Source organism: Onychostoma macrolepis, chromosome 18, assembly GCF_012432095.1.
Source record: "Onychostoma macrolepis isolate SWU-2019 chromosome 18, ASM1243209v1, whole genome shotgun sequence".
NCBI classification, from domain to species: domain Eukaryota; kingdom Metazoa; phylum Chordata; class Actinopteri; order Cypriniformes; family Cyprinidae; genus Onychostoma; species Onychostoma macrolepis.
The window spans coordinates 16,469,086-16,489,356 of NC_081172.1; the positions used below are offsets into that span (position 1 = coordinate 16,469,086).

At 38.8% G+C, this 20,271-nt stretch overlaps 2 protein-coding genes across 5 annotated transcripts in view; one reads left to right on the top strand and one right to left on the bottom strand.

Annotated features, from left to right (window-relative positions):
• Positions 1-17,108, top strand: part of yap1 (Yes1 associated transcriptional regulator) — a 30,919-nt gene extending 13,811 nt beyond the window's left edge. Inside the window, exons 3-8 of one of the 4 annotated variants that reach the window (XM_058750919.1) lie at positions 3,842-3,960; positions 4,651-4,764; positions 10,513-10,685; positions 12,412-12,545; positions 14,270-14,382; positions 14,461-17,107. In XM_058750919.1, coding sequence (XP_058606902.1) covers positions 3,842-3,960; positions 4,651-4,764; positions 10,513-10,685; positions 12,412-12,545; positions 14,270-14,382; positions 14,461-14,699 — 892 coding nt within the window. In that variant the 3' untranslated portion in view covers positions 14,700-17,107. Of the gene's footprint in view, positions 1-3,841; positions 3,961-4,650; positions 4,765-10,512; positions 10,686-12,411; positions 12,546-14,224; positions 14,383-14,460 lie in introns of all 4 variants that reach the window. The other 3 variants (XM_058750917.1, XM_058750921.1, XM_058750920.1) reach the window with 3 other exon arrangements.
• On the bottom strand, positions 15,526-19,358 carry tmem123 (transmembrane protein 123). The gene is made up of 4 exons (XM_058750923.1): positions 19,337-19,358; positions 18,881-19,054; positions 18,599-18,746; positions 15,526-17,744 (listed from the first exon to the last, which is right to left on the bottom strand). The coding sequence occupies exons 2-4, from the start codon at positions 18,993-18,995 to the stop codon at positions 17,720-17,722; spliced, it is 288 nt and encodes a 95-aa protein (XP_058606906.1). The 5' UTR covers positions 18,996-19,054; positions 19,337-19,358; the 3' UTR covers positions 15,526-17,719.
• Between the last annotated feature and the right edge of the window lie 913 nt (positions 19,359-20,271).

Consider the following 20,271-nt stretch of genomic DNA (forward strand, 5'->3'; position numbering starts at 1 on the left):
ACAGGACCACAGCGATCCACTCAGCCAATGGAGTTCTGAGGGATTGCTTCCACGCTCGTTTTTTCCTCCTCCTTTTCCTCCTCTGTGGCCTTTTCTTTTTGTTTGACGGTCATTCGGCCCTCCCCCGTGACCCTCCTGAAGAGGCCCCCTGTTCCTCGTCTGCTGCGGCCTGGGCTGTTTTCCTGGAGTAAGTGTGTGTGTGGGTTGGGGGTAGGGTGGCTTACTGGTAGGTAGGTGGGAGAGGGGCAGTTTTTGGCAGATCCTTTGATCAGTAAAGCATAAACAAGAGGGAGCTTAGAGAAGAGGGGGTGGTGAAGTGCTGAGTCAGTCACTCTCTTTCTCTCTCTCCTCTTTTTGTTATTCTTGCTCCCTCCCTCTCTCATAAGGCAGTGATGGCGGAATAGGGACTAATTGGTGGCAAAGAGAAAGTGACGGCAGAAAAAAAAAATGGTCACTGGGCTGTGTTTATGATGGGGAAGGGTCTTGCCAATTCGGTATTGCAAACAAAATCTGTCAGAAAGATGCAGAATTCATTCATCCACAAGGTCAAACATCCTCTTAGGCTCTTTTTTTTTTTTTTTGTCCTGTGGTTTCTCTTCCAGTAGACTAGTGGTCAGCCGTCTATCTATCAAGACTAGTGGCCAAACAGCATGGATTTTTCAATAGCTGATTCCAGTATCAAGAGTTCAGTGTGGCTCATGGTCTGTATAATGCTAATATTTTAGTATACATTGATGCCCATGTAGTAAACACATACACCACTTTTCAAAGGTTTGGATTAGTAAGATTTTTTTTTCCAAGTAAGATCTTCTTTTATTCAGAAAAGGATGCATCAAATTATTTTAAAAAGTGACAGTAAAGACATTTTAATGTTACAAAAGATTTCTATTTCAAATACATGCTGTTCTTTTGAACTTTGTTGATCAAAGAATCTTGAAAAAAAAAAAAAACAGATTTCTGAAGGATCACTGACACTGAAAATTCTATTGTATATTTACACTGTAATTATATTTCACAAAATTACTAGTTTTACTGTATTAAATGAGCATAATAGATTTCTTTCAAACATGTTGAAAAATTAACATTAAAAAAAAAATCTTCTGAACTTATGAACAGTAGAGTGAATTGTGTTCTGTGTGGTTTCTAAAACAATTAAACCTTTTTACAAAGAATTTATTTGTAAATGAAACTTAGGTTGGAGGTCGACAAGTGAAATATTACCTATGAGTAAAATCATCCTTTATAGAAATGTTAAGGCACTAAAGTCTTAACTACGAAAACAATTAGGAAATTGCAATTTAATGTTCTTATTGACAACCCCAATTAAACACAGTTCAATTATATAATGTAAATTAGGTCATATAAATTGGCTTAAATTAAGGAATTACTGAAAATTATGGAATATTTTCATAATATTTTTATAAAATTGACTTTTTTCATCTATAGACAAGGCTGTCAGTAGATTTAGAAACAGACACAAGGAGGTGGTGACACTTATTCATTAGCCGATCAAACTGTTGACTGTTTATCAGTCAATGCCAATGATCTCGAAATAGATTTATTGGTCTATCACTAGTCAGGATGCCCAAACATAAGTTCAGTGCATGCAAATCTTACGTTTTCAGTGACAAAAACTGTCTTAAATAGGCAAAGAGAGCAGAGCTGGGGGAAAAGAGGAGCAAGTGAATAGCATTTAGGGTTTTGGGTCGTAGCTTGGTCTGAGCTTTTGTCCAGCAGGTGAAAGCTTTGTAAAACTGGCGCCAGATTGTTAAAGAGCCTGACACTTCAGTGTGTTGGAACAGGCAGCGAGAGAAAGAAACCTCCTGGGAGGAGACCCATGACTGACCCTGCCTGAATGTACAGGCCCTCGCCTGAGAGAGAGAGAGAAAGAGAACGGGAGAGAGGGGCCTTTTCCTGTGTTAACTCTACATCTTAATCGAGCAACAAGCCCCGACAAAGCCGTCATTAGAAATGCCTCTACACCGAGTGCTGCAGCCCATTCTCACTGCAGAATAGATGCGAGTAGTGTTTCACAACCGTCTGGTTTGTCCTGAAGTTACATAAATCTGCTTCCTTCAGGAGTGTTTACTTGCAGCAATATTTTGAATTAAAAACCTAATTTGCTCTGGCTGTAGTTTCATAGACCTGACAGAACGTGCAACGCCTCCTTGCGTGCTTGTGCCTTCAGGACACCAAAACCATTTTCTTGGAAGACTTTATTTGTTTTGAAGAAAATGTGAAGATTAGCAGCTAGTGTTTAGGAAGGAGACAGGTTGTCAGGTTTGATCTTAAGGAAGCTGCGAGATTAGATCATGAAATGTGCCGTGATAATACGCCTGAAAACATACGAATGTTGGTTTTTGGAGGTAAATAATTCAGGATTAACTTGTTTCTTTTGGTTGTTCGAATGAGAGTACGTCTGTTGGGTATTCATGCTGAGATTGAGGCAAAAAACGCCCTCCTTTTTCAGCATAAACTGCTTAACCTTTAAGTGATAAACTGCAGTGAAAAAGAGAACAGAACTGCGTCAAGCAGCACTGCTTTCCCTGCCACCCTGCTGTCTAAGATCTGAATAAACAGAAGGGTGTAAGCCTGGCTTCAGTCTCTCCTTTTAGACTTGTTGATTCGTTTTCCAGTAACAGTGTTATTCATCACTGACCTTACGCAGTAATCTGTGACTTCATGTGCAGATGACGCCGGTTCAGTCCACTGCACACAGGCAAATCGCATGTAAACGGGGTCGAAGTTCACTCAACGGCCTACGGTTATCCATGCTCCCTCCTCCACAGCAATGCATCAGCAGATCTGACACAAGAGTGGGTGGCAATTGTAAAGTTTATGAAATGGAATTTTATAAGAGCCTATTTTTAGCAGCCAGAGCAAACGAAATGAATGGGAGTTTCATTGCTAACAGGACAGACCATCATTTACACTTGCTTGTATGCTTTACACTGGCTTCGGAGATGTTTGGTTCCTACTCGCTTTTGCTTATGCAGATTAAAGGACTGAGATGCTGTCCAAATGGATCTGTGTTCAGGTGTTTACAAAGATCTTGTAAAAGGTCCACTTGCTGGGAGTTTTATCTGAGCACTCTGTTTGAATCAAATAAACCAATGTGGGATATATAACACTGGTTTATATGGTAGTGCACTGCCCTTGAAATAGTATAGATTTATGCAGCCTAGAACAAGAACAAATGTAATCACTTACAGTCAAACCAAAAACTATTCAGACACCAGATATAATTTTTGATATCTTTTTACTAGTGGGTGCAGGACACTATAGTTCATTTAGGTAAGAGAGGATAGCAAAATAAAGTAAACTGTGCCATATTACACCCAAAATTCTTCATACAGTGGACTATCAGTAAAATTGATCAAATTTGGGACCAAAAATTATTCAGACATTTTGACCTGAGTGTTTTTCTTTAATTGCTAATTCGAACTTTTTACACCACAGACTGAACAAAATTAAGTTCTAAATTGGTATTATCTAATTGTGTACTTAAATTTAACAGCTGACAGCTATTCATTAATCATTACATACATTTCTATCAAAGTTATCAAGGAGAATTTATTCTGACAGTTTAACTCTGAGTTCTTGTCATATTTTATTATCATTTTCTAAACTATAGCGAATAAACTGTGATAATGTGAGAAATGTTGAAGGTGTCGGACTAAATTTTGGTTTGACTGTACATGCATGCATACATGTGTATGAAATTGGCAGTCTGTTTTGGTCCGATATGCCAAGCCAAAGAGGCAGCTCATGAGGATTTGGGTCACAGCCACAATATTTCTGTCTAATAGTCCTGCTTATGTATGTCTCTGTCTCCTCATAGCCATAATGACCAGACGACCACCTGGCAGGATCCACGTAAGGCCCTCCTTCAGATGAACCAGGCCGCCCCGGCCAGCCCAGTGCCTGTGCAGCAGCAGAACATCATGAACCCTGCCTCAGGTCAGCAACTCCAGACACTCGTTTCATATTAAACACTACACTCTCAGTCCCCGCATTCTTATGGTAATTCTACGGGTGTAGCAGTCTCTGTTTACATCCCACCCAAACCCGCCTCTACCTCAGCAAACGCCAAAACCTTATCAGGGCAGACGAATGCAAATGAATGCATGTGAATGGCAGTTGATGCTTAGGTAGACATGTCTGGATGGAGTGACAATAGTGACCTGGGTGTCCAGATTACGAAAGGTTCAACAGGAACTGATGGAATCAGACAAGACTGGTCACGTTCAGTGTTTTAAGGTGTTCCCCACAGACTTTAATGTCATTCTTTGGAAAGTCGTTTGGTCCTGGAAACTACAGAGTGCAGCAGTTTCTGCCCACTTTTTTCGAGCGGCCTTGATTCCGGAAGAATGTTTCCTATTTGTTTTTTCAATAGGAATTAAAAAAAAATCTTGTTAAACCGTTATAAGCCAGCTAGGAGGTGAATCACAACATTACAAACTTTGAATCAAAGCAAAAATCACTTTGCTTTTCAAGATCCTGTGATTGGTGGAGATTTCTTTCCAAAATTTCATGGCCTCGTGAAAATGTTGGATTAAAAAAAATGTGTGGATTATGGCCAAAGATTTCTAAAATGATCATTTCACTTAGTAATGGATAATTTTCTGTACACTGGCTGTTCTCTCTCAGGTCCTCTTCCTGATGGTTGGGAGCAAGCTATTACCTCAGAAGGAGAGATCTACTACATCAATCACAAGAACAAAACCACCTCTTGGCTGGACCCACGACTTGACCCGCGTTACGGTGAGCTTAAAGTCATAAAAGTTCATAAAAATAAAAATAGTATCATAATAAATCATACTTTTCATTGAACATTGATCTCTTAGCATGACAGCGTCGCCACAATTCTATCAAAAAAATTTCGGCAACTAAAAATATTCATCGAAATTGCAAAAAAATTCAGTTTCATTGACGGAAACAGTTAACGCTTCTTCGATGACATGTTTTGAACATATGTGTGGATGAGCTAACAACAATTAAACACGTCTGCATGGTCCACTATGACCAAAATTGTTACTAGAAAAAACAAAAAAAAACAAATTTGAAGTATCGAGAAGCGACCGAACTTTACTACTACAACTGGTTTATCACCTGTGAACACCCTCAGCTGCGTACCGAGTTCAGTTACCCAAATTTAATTACAGAAATGTTATTTTTGGTTTCTGTTTTTGACTCAATGAGACCTTTAATTTTGGTGAGTTCCACTGTGGTAAAATAACTACAACTATCTATTATTGCTGCATTATTATACTGATTACAAACCGAGTATAGATGGCTACTCTCTGCGCTGTGTGCGAATGAAAGTGAGTGAGAGTGTGTTTTTGTGCCACACTATTCGGAGAGTATCCCTGCTTCCTGTGACTCATACTGAGGTTAGCCAAAACTGCTCCACACTCAGGACTCTGCTATGTGATCCCTTTACTCACACACAAACACAAACTAGCTCAAACTGCATCTGATTATGCCGTTCCCTAAACCCCTCGTTCAGATATGCGTCCATAATCCATACGCAGAGACAATGAAACATATCTAAGCAGCGGAACTGTCACGTTAATCTAATCATCTGTTTTTTTTTTGCTGTGGAGATAAATGGTTCACCGAAAGGTTGTCAGACTGAGATGTTTGTCCTTTTTCTACCCCTTTCAGTCCCTCTCTTTAATCTCTTTCTATGAGCACGTAAGGCTCACAAAGAGATGAAGCCTTCTACTTATGTCACTTTGAGTTACTCGCGCTTGAAGTGCTTTCCCTTCGTCCCAAAAGAGTTTTCCCCTGGGACACTATCTCACTATCTCCTTCATGTATGAACAAGCATGTTCTGCACCATTTTTGACCAAAATCCTCAAGCACAAAACAGGTTTCCATACACCTAACACGCAAGTGGTGGTGGGTAAAGTGGTAAACAGTCTGTGAAGGGCTGGGTCAGGCAGGAGAGAGAGAGAGAGAAAGAACGAAAGACAAAAAGGGAGGGGGGTCGGCGCTGGTGGGTGAAGCCCTTTGAAGATTTATAAGTGTTCAGCGGACAAGGCTGGTGGGCCCCTGAATTACAGGCGTAATGTGAGGGGGAGAACTGCAAGGGGCTAGACGTGGTTAACTCGTTCCTTGCCACAAGTTGAGAATGTTTGGGCATTCCCATGCGGTTTTTATGTAACCGCTTGTGTCTGCATTTTATTATGACCTTTTGTGTTTGTGTTTTCATCCCTCAGCTCCTCTCGGTGAGGTCCCACCAACATCAAAAACGCGTTAGCTCCTCCTTGCACCAGTTGAACCCCAAAAAACAATTAAATGTGTTGCTAACCTGACTTGTTGTCCCGTCTGGCTCTCCGCTCACCCATTGGAGACACTTGGGTAATTTGAGCAGGGAGTAGAATGGGATTGTACTCCTTTAACAGAGAACTGAAGTCTGGCCATTCTCTCTTTCTGTCTCACCCCCCTTCCCACCCCGCGTGAGGCCCAGCGCAGGCAGAACTGTTCTCAGCTGCACATCTAGACGGACTTGAGTCGGTGCCAGGCCTCTCTATGCTGCAGCTCTGCTCCTAATCTGTTCCAGACCTTTTCAGTCAAAGAGACCCAATGTTAGAGAGAGAGAGAGAGAGAGAGGAAGGGGGCAGGCGGAGGCAGGGCCAGAGAGGGGGAAGGGAAGAGGGAAAAGAAAGAGAGGAATGGGAGAAAAAGAAAGAAAGCCCACAGGATAAACTTATGCCTCCTTCCTAAGAGGTGGCGAACAGGCCGCGAGGTCTGGTCTGAGAGTCCACTACGGGACTTTATGATGCATTTCACACTTCATCTGGCCATTAGACTCGAAAACAATCATGCAAACTCCATCTTTTTTTTTTTGTGGTGGTGTGGTAGTTTTTGAGCACAAAGGCTGACTGGAACCTTCGGTTATCGGCCATGTGCTGGGATTATCATAGTACTTGAGCTCAGGAGTTGGCACCTTGTTGGCAAGTGCAGAGTGATGTCACGCTCTTGTGAAGCACTCATCTTTTCCAGAGCTTTGAGCTGACACACAAACTCATGAACGGTTGCATAAACACTTCACGACTCCCAAGGCGCTCGCCTTATTGGGAAACAGGATGACGAATGTGACATCAGTGGTTCACATTCAAAGGTGACAGAGTTTATCAGTGCATTCATAGAGTTTGTATTCTGAAGTAAATGTTAGCAGTGCTTTCTCTTACAGTTCCAATGGTTGTTGCTGGGGTGTTCTGTTTTAGGGCGTTGCTATTTGGGTCCTAGCATGTTTTGAGTGGTTGCTGACTAGGCCAAGTCAAAATAGGCCACTCCCAAGTGCCTATTGCCCACTTAACACCTGGCATTAACATTCATTCAGAAATTATCTGGATTTTTTTTTTAAACCAGATTGCATGCACACCTTTTGCTGCATTCATACTATGTTGTAATTACAAGATGACAACATGGGACGTTCTACTCAAGCTGTTCTCAGACTCAGAACTATGCATTTCTATGTAAACCCTATTAACAGCAAAATTCATTTGTATAATTTGAGTAATCACAATACAAAAGTAACAGTCGTTATGCAAATGCATTTTTGGTAAACAATTTATTTAGGGGAACAAAATTCGGTAACACTTTAGAATAGGGAACACTTATTCACTCTTAACTACGACTTTTCCCTCAATAAATTCCTTATTTGCTGCTTATTAATAGTTAGTAAGGTAGTTGTTAAGTTTAAGTATTGGGTAGGATTAGGTATGTAGAACAAGGTCATGTAGAATAAGGCATTAATATGTGCTTAATTACTACTAATAAATGGCTAATATTCTAGTAATATGCATGCTAATAAGCAACTAATTAAGAGACCCTAAAATAAAGTGTTACCCAAAATTCATATTTATTTTACTCTGCTAGATTCAGAACTTGCAGAAAAGGAAGTAAATTGTATGCATGATTTACTAATTTGTTCCCTCGTTTTAAGTCAATTGTGCACTTGACATAATAATTTGTGCCCTCGTTTTATGCAGCAACATGTTTATGAGTATGTGGACGGGAAGTAGAACGAATTATTATTTTGTGCACACAATTTACTTAAAACGAGGGCACAAATTAGTAATTTGTGAGCACGATTTAGTAAAACGAGGGAAAAACGATTTACACGATTTACTTTTTATTTTTTTCTGCATGTCAGGTGCGGGTCTCCGTATAGAACTCCTATTGTATGCATTTAATTTATTTTTAGATTTTAGCAATAGCTAATTATAGGAATTATTTATCAGAACTGCTGAAGCCACTGACATCTTGAGAGTTTACAAGATATAATTTTGAATTCTACAGGGAAGTTTTTTTTTAACAAATCTGAATATTGTAATTATGGTAATTCAGACATGGCGTGAACACCTTTTGTTCAGATGTGTCTCCAGTTTCAAGTACTTTTTTGGTGAAAGAAATGAGAGCGAAAAAGGATTCCAAGTGTAATCTAGTGAAATAATTGGATAAATGATCAGATATTTGTGGTTAAATAAGGTGAGCATATTGGAAGAACACTGTGTGTGTGTGTGTGTGTGTGTGTGTGTGTGTGTGCGTGCGTGTGTGTGTGCGCGTGCGTGTGCATGCGTGCGTGTGAAAAGAAAAAGCCAAGGACCTACTAGAAAGCACTTTAATGACTCAGTCCGGATTAATTATTTGCAACGTAACTGTGATACATATTACTTGAGTGGCTTAGTGTGAATAACGGAAACACATTTGCATTTCTCACTGCAGTAATCACTAATAATAACTGTGAAAATCTCCCCAGTTTTGATGTATAAATATACCACCTGCTGTTTCTACTTGTAAGTGATACGGCTTCCATCTTGCTTTCAACTGGTTTCCTACTACACCCTAGTCGCAGCTGAGTTTCCTCATGCTGGCTTCCGGCAGCTTACAGCTTGCTTTTGTGTGGCCCGCTGAGGTTTATGTATGATAGGATATAGAGAGCTTTTCTTCTGGACACAGATTGACTCTTTCCCTGTCTCCTCTGCTTTATGTGCTTATCTCTTAACTGGAACCGCAATTTGAGCGCTGCTTTTATACAATAAACCTGTTAAATCGACAGCCAGCAAATATTTACAAAGGCTTCAAAGGTCCTGGCGATGCGTTTCCTGACGTTTCCCAACACCCCTTCAGTCTCACCTGCAAACGACAGGGGAGCTGCTATTGGCTGGCAGCTTTGCGAGATAACCTGATAAAGACTTATTACTGGATGGATGTGTTCCAGAGCTAGTGTACGTCAATCTGAGCTTTTATCTTTCTCACTCTGTCTTTTTAATTGTGTTCCTCTGGCACGTTTCCTCCTCCTCCTGCTGGCTAGTAGAAGAACACGTCCGTGGCCCGAACTTATGCAACCCTGAGTCATTCCGCCACATGGATAAGACTTGTTTGTGTGTTCTTGTCATCTTCGTGCTGTGGTATGGAGTTTCCCAAGTGAGAAACCCACAGCAGTCAAGTACAGACTAGTCAGGGAAATCCAGACCTGAGAATCAACAGTTTTTTGTTTTGTTCCTGTTCACAGACGCAACAAATCTGGCTGCAAGATATCAGCCTGTATTAACTGGTCACTCCTGCCCTGAGATCAGTCATTACTGCTTCACCATTCGGCTTCAATAGACCCCTATCTATGCGAGATAAGAGTCTTTAAAGAGAAACAAACACACACACACACACATGCACTCCCCCACTTGCACTCATATACATTCCCACACACTCTTCCACGCCTCAGGCAGTGTGGGGGATGGTGATTGCGGTGTGTGTGTGTGTGTGTGTGTGAGGCGTGGTGAGTCTCTGATCTGATTCCCATGGTGAGAGGGAGCGGAGACCCATTCAGGCCTTAGGTAGTGTAAACACACTCTGATTGAATGGTGATGAGGATAAGCGGGGAAGACGGGGCTCCCTCGCGCATGACAACGCCAGCTCCATCACAGCTTTGTTGTCCCTGGTGGCCTCAGTGCATAAGTAAACAGCCATTTTCATTGGTCCAATTACTGTAACACCCCACCTCCTGTTGTCCAAAACATTTGTTTCTGTGTTTGCGTCTGTGGCGATACGCATTGCTCCATTCACTTGCATTGATAGGCCTTTTTATACCCTATATCGTATACATGGCTAATGCTACTACCCCCTTTAGTGACAGATTTCATTAATGGTTATTTTTGACTGGAGATTGAATCTTAGGTGTTTATATAAATTAATATATTTATAAATGTATATTCAGATTTCATACATAAACACACATTATTATGATTAACGTCCTGGGTTCTGATTAATATCTGAAGTAATCAGTTTCAGTAGTGCTTATTTATTTTATATATATATATATATATATATATATATATATATATATATATACACACTACAATGCCAAAATGAAAAGTTTTATTTACATGTGATGCTGTATTTTCTAGTGCTAGGATACTTGCTTTTAAATATAATCTATATTATTAATGCTAATCAATAATAGAATGAAGCATCATAACGTAATCGATTTTGTGTCCTTAGCTATGAACCAGCAGCGAATTTCCCAGAGTGCTCCAGTGAAGCAAGGCTCCCAGTTGCCCTCCAGTCCACAGAGTGGAGTGCTGGGTGGAAACAACCAGATCAGGCTGCAGCAGATCCAGATGGAGAAAGAGAGACTGAGGATCAAACAAGAGCTCCTTCGCCAGAGACCCCAGGTCAGACACACACACACACACACCTGTCAGAACATTCTGTCCTCACATGCTAGATGGGCACATAGTCTTCTGCTGCGGAAATGAGCCTGATCTGTGCTGTGTGTACTCGCTGTTCATGTTATGTATTTTTGTTTGTAATGTACCGTATCGTATAATTGTGCAGGTTGTTTTGACAGATTATTGGCATGAGGTCTGGTCCACCTTGCACCTCAAAGCAACCTGTTGCATTTTGTTTCTCAGTACATATTGTGTAGGGTGGGTAAATCTGAAGTAGAGATACTTGCAGTGTATGTTTTTGTGCGCTATTAAATGAGAGGTTGGAAGATGAGGGGGCAGATGGGGAGGTGGAGGAGGTTTTGCTCAGCTGCCTCTGCTTTGGAATGTAAACACGGTGTTGACTCAGTGCTGCAGACCCCCCTGCTGGAAAACTAAATAAACAGAGATCTTCAGGGATGATCTTACCGGCTCTGGCTAGAAGCAGCTCACTTAAAAGCCCAATAAAGATAGGCCTTCAAATACACTTAAAGGCATTGATGTGGTGGCTGGAAATCCTATAATGAATCGCTCAGTCGTCATAAAATTGCATTCACGGCCTATTTTAATATTATTACATATTTCCTACTAAAAACATATTGTATATAAAATTATAACATTTTCTAAAAACTAAATAAAAAAACATTTGCATGATTCTAAAACTAATTAAAATAAGCTTCATTTTAGTGTTTTTTTTTTTTTTTTTTTTATTTTAGTTTTAAATACAGAATGCATTAATTTCATAAGCCAACTGCATTGATATCTAATACCCTTATTTTAATGATATCAGTTAACGCACTAACTCTGGCAGCTCAAATATGAAAACTAATATTAAAAAAACCCAAAAAAACATTTAATACATTTATAACTCAACTAAAATAAACAGAACAAATGAACTGTAAAAACTAATGAAAATTTAAAAAAAAAAAACGAAATTTAAAGATTATTTCTCTACTGCCCTATCCAATAAAGCATAAAAGCCCACAAAATATAACTTAAAAAAAAAATGTAATTAAATGAATCATTTGCAACAAGATGAGTAAAGCGCTTTAAGAAAGTCAGTGTTAATGTCATGTTGACGTGTTGGAGACTTTTCTGTGGTGACAGCCTGTTGAGTTGTCCTTTAATCAGCGAAAGTTGTGACCATTTTAAGTTTCACTTAGTCATAGGAAGTCTGTTATAAAAAGCAAAGATCTGACCCTTCTGCCATACCCTAAATGATGTGCAATAAACCCACACCTTCGCGTGAGTCTCTGCAAACCACCAGTTTGAGCTGAGGCAGTAAAATAATCAAGGATGTTGACAGACAATCTTGCACAATCCATTGACAAATGATAACCAGATTTGTAACTCATGACTTGTTGGATGGGAAAGGCTTTTATTTCACTCAAGTGGGTGATACAGGAAACTAAGTAAAACTTGTATGTTAAGTTCGTTGTTGTTTTTTACCCATACCTCACTTACTGTTTCACGTACGTGTGTGTAGTTGGAAAGTAAAAACCAGTATAGTTTGTTCTGTCCTTTTTCCTTCAATAGAAAAAAATGTATCCGCTCTCATCTCAGTACTTGGAGTAATTCCAAAGAAAATCATTAATTTTGTCTTGCGTTAAGCTTCCGTTCCTGCAAACCCAGTCTGCTCACTTTGAGTTTCGCACTTTGACACATATTCTTTCGTTTGTGCGTGTGCATACAGGAGCTCGCCCTGAGAAACCAGCTGCCGACCAGCATGGAGCAGGATGGCGGCACTCAAAATCCTGTGTCCTCACCCAGCATGGGACAAGACGCACGTAACATGACCACCAACAGCTCTGACCCGTTCCTGAACAGGTAAGACCCATCAAGCTGCGAGACCGCAGTCATACAAGAAAATTCACTTTTGCATTTGCATGTGGTAGTATTTACCAGTTAAAAGGCACACAAGGGCAATGAACCTTCCCACATAGGATGTTTGGCTGCATTGTGTGTGTGTGTGTGTGCGTGTGCGCGCATTTCTTTTTACTTGAGTGACACTCACTGGTGACCCCTGCTGGAGAAGCTGTTGAAAGCAAGTCAGGATTAAGCTGCTTTTGCAGAGAATTGCGTCCTCCAGTGGCGGTCAAGCACATAAATCTCTCCTCCTGCATGAGAGCAGATAAGGGATTGATGTGAATAACAAGGCGGCCCGTGAGAACATGTGGTCTCGGTCTTAGACAAGGCCGTCCCCCCCTCCCACTCTGCTGCACTCACAAAGAGCTCATTCATCCAGCAGCTCTCATGCACTGAAGCCACATTTCATTCTCTTAATTAGAAGAAACTTGCTGTATTTTCCTTCATTGTAGCATGTCCTCTGCCCTCTTTATTTGAGCGCTCTGTACTGAACTGCCTGCCTGCTATTTATAGAGAGACCACCAGCAAAACAACACCTTTTACAATGACTCTCAAAGGCAGTTCGGAGCAGGCCACTGCGTGTAGTACAAGCAGTTACTAGCGGAATGAGCAATAATTGTTAGCAATTATTTTGGATAAATCTACACAAGTTAAGAATTAGTGGATGAATTTATATTTTATTCAAAATAAAATATTTTTTTGTATTTTTTTTTTTAAAGTCATCAAAACCTTGAAATGACACAAATGGGAAAGTGTTTTAAACAAATCAAAACATACTGGTCTCCACAACTCTTCACAATATCATTTTCTCTACCAACTTAATAATATTGTGATTCTCTGTGTATTGAGATTCAAGAAACTTTTACTTAATAAAAAAGTAACTTTTTTTTGATACAGTAACTTTTTTCCCAGTTATCGGTGCTGGATTTCAGTGCTTTGCACTGTTATATTCTTAGCTTGTTTTGAGTTTGGATTGTGGTCAAAAATAAATAATCAAGTGTGTGTTGACCTAATGGCACTGTATATTTTGCTTTTTGTAGACATCTTCTGTGTAGTGGATAAATTATTTTTTCTAATAATGTTTTTTTATTGTATTTATTTATTTAGTCAAATATGTAAAAATTGTAAAAAAAAAATCATGGAAAAAGTATATTTATATACACTATATAAAACTGCTCAAAAGTTTGGGGTGTCTTAAGTTTTTTTTTTTTTTTTTTGTTTTTAAGCTTAAAAAAATACAGTAAAAACAGTTATATATAAGAACTCTCTTCTGTTTTAGTATATTTTTTATAATGTAATTTATTCCAGAGCTGAATTTTCAGCAGCCATTACTCCAGTCTTCATTGTCACATGATTCTTCAGAAATCATTATAATATGCTGATTTGATGCTCAGGAGACATTTGGATTATTATCAGAGTTGAAAACAGTTGTGCTGCTTAATATAGGATTCTTTCTTGGTTATAAAGTTCAGCATTCATTTGAAACACAAATCTTTTGTAACAGTTTAAATGTCTTTTAATGCCTCTTTTAAACAATTTAATGCGTTCTCGCTGAATGAAAGTATTAATTTCTTTCCAAATGATCTTGCCTCAAACTTTTGAACGAGTAGTGTAAGTGTACAATTTACATATGTTCACAGTTTAGATTTGTCTAAGCAGTTGTGGCCTGGTGTTTTCCTGAGCAGTGGGACATATCACTCCAGAGACGAGAGCACAGACAGTGGCCTGAGCATGAGCAGTTACAGCGTCCCCCGCACTCCTGACGACTTCCTCAACAGCGTGGACGAGATGGACACAGGTACGCCACAACAAGAACACTCAATGTAACCACACACATGATGTCAGCACATTTTAAGAGCAACCGTCTCGCTCTCAGGCGATACCCTCGGCCCCAGCTCCATGGCAACACAGCCCAGCCGTTTCCCCGACTACCTAGACGCGATCCCGGGCACAGACGTGGACCTGGGCACCCTGGAGGGGGAGAGCATGGCGGTGGAGGGTGAGGAGCTGATGCCCAGCCTGCAGGAAGCCCTGAGCTCCGACATCCTCAACGACATGGAGTCAGTGCTGGCAGCTACCAAGATCGACAAGGAGAACTTTCTAACCTGGCTATAGAGCGCCGGGATCCAGCACTACGCCTTCTCTTCCAACATGCTGAACTGCTGCCTAATCCAATCTGTGAAGGATGTGTAGATGCGCTGAGTTGAGAAAAGAAAAGACATTTCACCCTACTGGACAGTTTTTTTTTTGTTTTGTTTTTTTCTCGTTATCTTCTATTCACTACGTTTGGCCGAATTGGTTTTAAAAGCAGAGGTATTTTAACCTTTGGTCCTTTTGGGCTTCTTTTTTGTTTTCTTATGTCTTTTTTCATGTCTGCATCCTCAAGGCTGGCCCATGAACAGACAAGTATCCACAAGTACCCAAATCTCTTTCACGGCTGTACTGCGTGCAAGTATGCGAATGTGAAGTTGTGTGCGCGAAGTGTCGTTTCTCGCCTCGCTGGGCGAACAGGGCCGAGAGGGGTCCGAGAGAAATAAAGACAGACGAACCCAGAAATCAACCTCCTGTGACTGCAGCTCCTGTCTCAGAACATCCCTGATCTCAGCTCGCCTACAACTGACTGTTTTTTTGAGCCTGAGAAACCAAAAAGCGATGAGGAGGTCGTCTGTACGTGATGGGATTGTGATTGAAAGGTCTAAATCGTAAGGGTGTCAACGTGTGGCTTTGGTTAAACAAATACTGCTGCTTGGCTGTGCCAGCATATCACACTAGAAACTGTGTAATCAAGTGCCTTCAGACAAAAAAATTGAAACATGTTCCTGTCGTTTTTACGCTAGCGATCATAGATCAAATTTGACGTTTGCTTTTACTTACTCACTTCATTAATCAAAGTATATTTCTTTGAAAGGTTTTATAAAAAATAATGTGTTGGGAATTAGGGTTTGATTTTTTTTTTTTTTTTTTTTTCTTTAAAGGACCCTTGCCTCTTTGTGTGTTAGTTTTATTTAAGCCTGATTCTGATTTCTTGAGGGTTATGGCATTCATGTGTGATCAAAGAACAAATCGGGTCTGTTTTTGCTCTCATTTTAAAAGTTTTATACAGAACAACTATTCTAAGAGCTGCCTTTATAGTACATGAACTGATTCACAAAGAACACTAACTAGATGGACGCTATCATTTCCGCTACATCATAATCATTCTGAGGATGGGTATCAAAAAATATCTTTTTTTTTTTTTTTTTGCTGATCTTACGATTTTAGTATCTCAGTCGATATGTTGTTGCTTACTTGCTTATTTTAGTGAAAATCTCAGATTTTTTTTAAAAATCCAAAAGCAATGAACAAAATATCAAGGGCACTTTGATCAATAGACAGACATCTCTGATATGAGCTCCAGTAGAGTCTGTGCCAGTTGATGGTGTTTGGTGCTGAGACGGATATCGGGCAGGAAAAGGAAGGTTCTGATACGTTTAGATGGGTAGATGAGCATGTCTTGAGGGTTAGTGCTGTAGATTAGCTGTTAGCTTGGATTCGAATTTGGTAACTGTGGATATGAATGATAGAGTAGGCTTTTATGGAAACAATCAGTTATCGTTTCTGTCAGGATTTCTTCGAGGCTTCCAAAGACGTATTTTTTTTTATCGTACTTTTATGTAAACGTAAGACATAAGCTAATGAGAAAAGGTCTAAGTGATTTGTGAGGAGATTTCTAATGAAGCAAGATTTGACAGGTCCTCTTATGCTGGTTCTGAAGTCAGTACTAATAAAACACATTAGGCAGGTTACCTAGGTTTACATTATTTCACTAGAGCAGAACACTACAGGGACTTTGCCCATTACAGATTTGCTGCGGATGCTTTGAATTCAGTAATATGAATATTTCCTCTTGTTTACAATTTATGAATACCTTTACACTACATGATTATGGTTCAGTAACTGGCCCGTACACTAAATGTGTGTTGTACTGATTTTTTGTTTCTTAAAAAAGGTGAAGTTTCATCAGTATAATGTCTGTGGTCTGTTGGGGTGAATATACCGCTAAGGTTTATAATTCAATTGCCTCTGTAAGCAAAAATTTTATGATCAAAAACCGCAAACTAGGCCATAGTAATGAAAGTTAGAGGTTATAGAGAAATTAAAAGTGGTGAGGGAAAAAAAAGACAAGCTAAGAGAAATATATTTTTGCAAACATAGTATTGATGGCAGACTCTAGTGGGGTAAAACAGTGTTGGAGAGAGCAATGCAACAAAATGTTTTATGAATTGTGGGTACAGTGATGGTATTGCACGTTTATAGAACATTGACTAAAATGTGTATGTATGTCACTTAAAACATGATTTTATGCTTGCTTAGTGTGCAACTGTTCAGAATATATAGTAACTGTTTACTTTTTTTTTTATTTTATTTTTTTTGTAGTGGTAGTACTAATCACACAAGTTAATGGATTGGTATTTAGATTTCTTTTAAATGCACCCAGAATGAATTTATATCCATTTATTATGATCTCTCTCTCTTTTTTTTTTTTTTTTTTTTAATCAGTGTATGTGCATGTACCTTAGAACCTTAAGTTCTGTTACATTATATCTCTTTACATATTACTTTAAAATTGGCCTGGAATAAAGTATATACTTTGGTAGTTACTGTGTTTAATCAGTTATTTTATGCATTAAATGTTTTCTATTGTACATTATGCAGTCCACGCAGTTAGACTAAATCACTTTATTGGATCACTTTTTCTATCATACATGATGAAAACCTTTAAAAGATTAAAAAAAAAAAAAAAGGTCCCTGAACTATAACCAAATCATTTTTGCCTCTGATGTGTCTTTAAGAAGACTTTTACAGAAGGCATATTTTAAACGCTATATGTTTAGTCCAAACTCATTCAAATGTCTGGACTACACTGGACTAGACAGACACACACACAAAAAAAAAAAAAAAAAAATTACTCACAGTATTCACAACTGGGAAAAAAAAAAGAAGCTGCTAGGGAATAACCTTTTTAAGATTACAATATAAAATGTATCAAACCAGACACTGTCTCATATGCATATTAACCACATTATGGTGAAAACGTTCTCTTCAGATCATGACTAGCTTGTGTTTTAGCCTGTATTTCCTCAACGGCTCCATTTTTAAATGATGGCATCATGTTCCTCACTGCGGGACATGAAATAAATATTAGCTATGTTACATTATTACATATGAACATATATAAAACATGGGATAATACATAACCGAGTGCTACAGTCGGGTTCTGGAAGTAAAAATGCCAATTAATTTTCTCCATAGGGAAATTCATTTTTAACAATTTACAAACCGTTAAAAACAGACCTAGATAACACTTTATTTTAAAGAGTCCTTGTTACACGTTACATGTACTTAGTATTACATTAATAAAGGTTACACTTTATTTTAAAGAGTCCTTATTACACGTTACATGTACTTACTATTACATTAATAAAGGTTACACTTTATTTTAAGGTGTCCTTGTTACAGTGTACATATACATTTAAGTACTGAGTAATATTAATTAACTACATACTATATGGTTAGGATTAGGGTTTGGTTTAGAGTTACTTGCATGTAATTATGCATAATTAAGTGCTATAATAGTAAGTATATGTAACGTGCAACAAGGACACCTTAAAATAAAGTGAAACCCAGACCTACTGTGTGCTACGAGTATACTGTATATACTGTACAGTATTTGTCCCATATATACAGTACCATTTTTTGAAATACTTTTTTTTTATCAAATAAAAGTATATGATTTTATTCACCTTGTAGCTGGTTGGTTTGGTTCATGGCTCTTAATAACTCTGTAACAAAAACTCTTTAACAATCCCTATGGGAAAAATGAACTGAAAAAAATATTTCCGGAACCAGTGCTGCTGAAAAAGTGGATTGGCACTAATGCGTTCTTTTGAGAAATAGAAAAACTCATCTGGACATATTTGGATCCACAGTTTTTTTTAAACAAGCAATTAATTGGGTGCTCTGATGGTACTCACATGACTCTGTAGCGCACTTCCCGTTGTGAGCAGGCCAACCTGTAGCCCAGAGTGACGACCAGTACGATAATAAAGGCCAGCATCATACCGCCAATGAAACTACCCACATGGAACCGAGGACCTGCTGTTGGGTTACTAGGAGGAACACCTGTTTTATCCGTCCAAAGAAAATGGTAGTTTCAAAATTTGACTGTATAAATGCTGATGCTGATGTTGGTGAAACCAATGCTGATAAAAAGTAGTGCAATCAAAAACTCAAAAATACAAAAACTTAGGCTGTACCTGTCGATGCAGAAATCAGGCGTTTGCTTTCTGTTGAGATGTGCACAGTGTTCACAGACGGCTCAGTTGGGGTGATGGCTTCAGCTTTGGGCAGTAACGTTGAATAGTTGGACATGTTCGATCCAGTCACTGAAGTCTTTCCTTCAGCTGAATGAGCCTGGACATCTCTCCTGTCTGCATATGGAAAATCCAGATCAGCAAAAGCATTTTATTTGTTCTTATCTTACAGAAATTACAATAAAAGCCACTAGCAGAGTACTTTTATAGTGTTGTGTAAGATTTTGCTGCAATAGCACACATCTGGTCCAAAACATTGTGAATGCTGTTTCCCGTGTTTTCGTGGAAAACTGGAGTAAGATGGTCTGGGTTTAGAGATTCATATGGCTGTACTTGAGAATAACTCATAAGTTGTTTATATGTAGATTGTCCCAAAACAGTGTGCAGTGAACTGTCTACCTAGACCAGTTGTTCTCAGGCAGGGCCTGGAAAAATATATATATATACTTTGGTAGATAATGTCTTTGATCAGATAAACAATAAACATGCAGGCCACACCATTTAATCACTTTATTGGATCATTTTTGCTACCATACATGAAAGCACCTTTCAACAATACTATAAAGAAAACATACCAAAAATGTCCCTGAACTGTAAGCAAAAGATAATCCAATAATGCCTCCGATATAAAGATTTTTACAGGTGCATATTTTATACACTATAGATATCACAAACTCATTTAAGTACAACTAGACTAGGAAAAAGAAGAAACACACACATAGAAAATATGCTGAATTCAAGTATTCTCTACTTGAAATGTGGGCCGGGGGGCAACAGGGGGCCTCAGCAAAGTTCTATGACAGCCTCAAGATAACTTTAAAAAGATTTAAAATAAGACAAAACAAGATATGTATGTGTTTGTTTTGTGAAGAAGTTAGAAGAACCAGGGTTCCCACATTCTTTAAAAAATCTGAATATATGAGGTAGAATAATTTTAAAAGTGTGATTTGTAGACCTTAAAAAAGCAAATGAATAACATCTAACTCCATGGCATTTGTAAAATGATTATACTTTTTTGCCAAGCTTTAAAATGGACCGTTTCCACAGACTTGACAGATGACCTAATTTATGTCGTGTTAGGAATTTTAGGAATTTTGCTACTGGAATACAACAAATTATTTTTGTTGTAGTTTCCGTTCACCAATATAAGTTTACCCAACTATGAAGACTTGCGATTCTAAAAATCCATATTTCATCAGGTAGAAATTGTGTGTAAAACACAATTTGAGGGGGCCCCGAGTAAATATGCTGTTCAGGGGACCCAGAAACCATAATAGTGGCGGCCCTAAGCTTAGGCAACAAAAACAAGGTGCTGATATGTAGGGGGGTCTTGC